Source organism: Brassica oleracea, chromosome C1, assembly GCF_000695525.1.
Source record: "Brassica oleracea var. oleracea cultivar TO1000 chromosome C1, BOL, whole genome shotgun sequence".
Taxonomy (NCBI): Eukaryota; Viridiplantae; Streptophyta; class Magnoliopsida; order Brassicales; family Brassicaceae; genus Brassica; species Brassica oleracea.
This window is the reverse complement of record NC_027748.1, coordinates 6,283,987-6,288,294: the sequence shown is the minus strand read 5'-3', so window position 1 is coordinate 6,288,294 and position 4,308 is coordinate 6,283,987. Positions and strand designations below refer to the sequence as shown.

The 4,308-nt window shown below is 36.8% G+C and overlaps 1 protein-coding gene across 1 annotated transcript in view; it reads right to left on the bottom strand.

Moving 5' to 3' along the window:
* Positions 1-382, bottom strand: part of LOC106330021 (glutathione S-transferase T3-like) — a 1,972-nt gene extending 1,590 nt beyond the window's left edge. Inside the window, exon 1 of the mRNA XM_013768592.1 lies at positions 125-382. Coding sequence (XP_013624046.1) covers positions 125-382 — 258 coding nt within the window. The remainder of the gene's footprint in view (positions 1-124) is intronic.
* Positions 383-4,308: the final 3,926 nt, after the last annotated feature.

Here is a 4,308-nt window from a genome sequence, read left to right as displayed (position 1 = left end):
AAAAAAATCAAATCCAAATTTATCATGTTCCTCATATTAAAATTCTCGATCTGTTCGAGAAAATCTAAATCAAATACATGCATAATCAAAATCAAATACATGCATCATATTAACAAATCTTTACCTTCGATTCGCCTGAGATAGAGCTCGCAACGATTCCGCCGAGGAGAGGAAAGAGACAGATAGGGAGATTGCCGTGGCCCTTCCTCGACGACAGCCACCGACGGATACGTCGCCTGATCGTCCAACAGAACCACCGATCGTGAGAGATCTCCCCTTTCGCCGAGGAGAGGAAGGAAACAGGGAGAGATGTCACTTGTCGTTTGCCGTCGTCGACGACAGCCACCCACTGAGACGCAGCCGTGGCGTCGAACAGTCCCATCGATCGCATCGGATTTCGCCTTTCGCCGTAACGAGGAGAGAAAAAGAGAGAAAGAAATGAAGGAAAAGAAAAAATGCGAAGGACGCTAGGGTCAAGTTTTCTCCAGCCTGTCCCGGTGCGACACCTGGCAAAGAAGCAACGACGCTTCCCGTGCCAAATTAAGCAACACATTTTCTCTTTTTTTCCTTTTATCATTTATTTTAATTACAATTAGTCTTAAGCAATTCACTTAAGCCACTGCAATAAACTTGCTCTAAGGACCTTTTCCTCAGCTTCCAGTACGTGGTTAGATCAGTTGCTGTTCACAGTACGGTGAGTCCTTTACACGTGAACCAAAAAAGAATCTTTGCTGTCTCGTTTATTATTCAATAAGCACCATTAGTTTTATGTAGCTTGGGGTTCAAAAAAAAAAAGTTTTATGTATCTTAAAGTGTCATGTTTTTGCATTAGACGTGTACCACCATAAACCTTCTATGTGGCTTGCATATTCGTCCTTGCCTTTTTTAGTATTTATAGTGGTTTGATTATAGAATTTTATATTGCTTTGATGTTGTGTGTTTTACTAGATATTTTACGTATGTTCTTTATTGAAAGATGAGATTGGCTCAAGATAACATAGTAATTATAGTAAAGATTTAGGTTACATATGCTCTATAATATAAATATAGCAATATTAAAATTGTTTGTGCAGATTGCAATTGAGAATAATCAATTAAGTGGTTAAGAAGCTGATCTTGGTGGTCAGTGTGGATCTAGTTTACAAATCTTGGGTGATTTCAGTTTGATAAATCAAAAGTCGGTTGAGCTTTTTGCCGAGGAATACGACACTTCACTCAATGAATTTGAGGAAGAATATGAACTAACCAACAAAGAGGATCTACCTGAAACTGAAGATATTGATGCTTTAGAAGCAAACAATGAGAATGAGAAGAAAGATGAACTTTGTATTGGAATGGAGTTTAGTTCTGAAGATACTGCGCATATGGCTTATAGTAAGTATGCAGGCAATCATGGTTTCAACGTAAGAAAACAAATGAGGACCAAAAAAAAAGAAGATGAAAAGGTAGCAAGGATTCTTTATGTATGCTCAAAAGAGGGGGTTAGGAAGGAGCCTAAGGTCAAAAGAGGGGGTTGTAAAGCTCATATGGCTTGCTACCTTCAGAGTAGCGGAAAATATAAAATTGTGTCTTTCGACCAGAATCATAACCATGACTTAGTGAGGACACCTATGAAGCATTTGCTGAAGGAAAATCGAGCAATCACTGTCTCTCAAAAACAACATGCTGATGATGTCGAGATGTCAGGAATTTCAGCAAAAGCAACCATTGAAATGATGAGCAGAGAAGTTGGGGGGAGAGAAAACTAGGTTTTTTGGATAAAGGCTATCGCAATTACATATGCCGTAAACGGATGGCAGAAATGAAAAGGGAGATGCATGAGCAGTTTTAGAATACTTTCAGAAAAAGAAAGAAGATAATTCATCTTTTTTTTATTCAATGCAACTTGATAAGGACTATATGATCACAAATATCTTCTGGGTGGATGATCGGTCTATAAGCGATTACAATCTCTTTGGAAATGTTGTTTGTTTTGACACAACTTATAAGACCAATGAATATGATAGACCGTTTGCTCCATTTGTCGGGGTAAATCATCATAAGCAGACTGTTGTGTTCGGAGCTGCCCTCTTATATGATGAAACCACTGAGTCTTTTAAGTGGCTTTTTGAGACTTTTCTTGGAGAAATGTCTGGAAAACAACCAAAAACTATTCTTACAGACCAATCTGCAGCAATGGCGAATGCAATAGTGAAAGTGTTTCCAGAAACAAAACATAGGTTATGTGTCTGACATATTTACCTAAATGCTGCAAAGAATTTGAGTCGTGTGCATCACGGACCAGACCAGTTTGCCATGGATTTTGGAAAGTGTGTATATGACCATGAGGAAGAAGAAGATTGGTTATTGGCATGGAGTGATATGCTCAATAAGCATAAGCTGGCAGAGAATAAATGGTTGAAGAATTTGTTTGAGGTGAAAGAAAAATGGGCAATGGTATATGGCCGTCATACTTTTACAGCCGATATGGTGAGCACACAGCGTAGCGAAAGTATGAATAGTATTTTGAAAAGATACTTGAAGCACAATTTTGACCTGTTGACCTTTTTTAAACACTATGAGAAAGTGTTGGATGATAGGCGATATAAAGAATTAGTTGCTGATTTTGGTATCATGCATACTTCGCCGGTATTAGTTGCATCTGTAGAGATATTGCAGCCTGTAGAAGAAGTGTATACACCAGAAGTGTTTACCTTGTTCCAAAAGGAATACACAGTCATCGGTGATTATGTCGCAAAAAAAGACTAGTAAGTCTGAGATGGTGTATGAATACAATGTATCTTATCGTGGAGTTGCACGAGAGCATTTGGTTAAGTATGATGCTGCAGACCAAACGCTACATTGTAGTTGCATGAAGTTTTCATTTGCTGGGATCTTATGTCATCATGCATTGAAAGTGTTGGACAAAAAGAATGTTAGAAGAATTCCACCTACTTACTTTCTGAATCGTTGGAGTAAAGAGGCAAAAGCACGAACAGTATTGTATTATCATTCAGAGACACCTAATGAAACCGTGAAGCAATCGATTGGAAAGGGATATAGTCATATTTGTCGTATTTTCCGTGAGATTGTATCAGTTGCTGCTGAGCATATAGAACTGGCATTGTGTGCAGATAAAGATGTGATTGAGTTGCTAAAAAAATTGGAGGAAAAGAAAAAAGAACTTGTGAGAGCTAATAAATGGATGCCCCATAGTTTAGAGGATAAATGTGTGGACGAAGAAGAAAAAAAGAAGAAGAAGAAGAAGAAGAAGAAGAAGAAGAAGAAGAGGATGTTCCAAACGTACGTGGAATTAAAAGGAAAAATTCCTGTGGGCGACCAAAGAACCAAAAAGACGGATCCAATGGTCGATTTAATAGTGTTCCCGAAAAGAAATATCTTGGTACATCAAAATCATCAAGTAAGACTAGAGCAAAGAAAAAGTTATCATTTCAGATATTGATATATACTATTAGTTTTTGGTTTATGTCAGTTTACATCAAAATGTGACTAATGAATATATGTATATACTAATCATTGAATAAATTGGTAAATGATTTAGGAATCAACTCCTACTCCGGATACCCAATTATCTTTTGCTACCAGCGGTCCGATCTTACATAATGAGCCATTTTTCTCTCAAGTACCCCAGGTAAAAATTTCATTTGTCTAGTATTTATAATTTAGTTATATGTCAATATTAGTGTTTCAGTTAAAAGAGTTCTATGTCAGTATTTAAAAGTTGATAAATGATTCAGGAATCAACTCCTACTCGTGATACCCAGTTATCCTTTGCTACCATCGGTCCGATCTTACATAATGAGCCATTTTTCTCTCAAGTATCCCATGTAAAAATTATTGAAGTTAAACTTGATTTTGGACTATCCTTAATTATGGGTTCCAATAATCTTATTTGGCTAAACCCAAAGTTAAGTTAAGGTTCTAGAATCTCCCTAAAAAAATCATAAAAGTTCATCACCTCCTCAGGTGTTCTAGAGATCTCTTTTGGATAAGTATTAGTAGAAAAAATCTAGATATTATGGTAGAGAGTTCTAGAGATTAAGATAAGGTTTGTAAGATATTTTGTACTTTTGGAGCCTATATATAGCTCCCTTCTCTCTCATTTGTAAAACAACACAAGAAGTTGAACAAATGTAATAATAAGAAAGTTTTTCTTAAAGAAAGAGTGTTCTACTCAAAGTTCTCTAAATCTTTTGAGAGTTTTTCCATATTATTCTTCATACTTAGAAATTCTCTTGGTTCTTTCGGGTTCTCGGGTATTACGGTCTTGGGCTAGTGTTAAGCACTATCAAGGGTGGTTTCTTTACA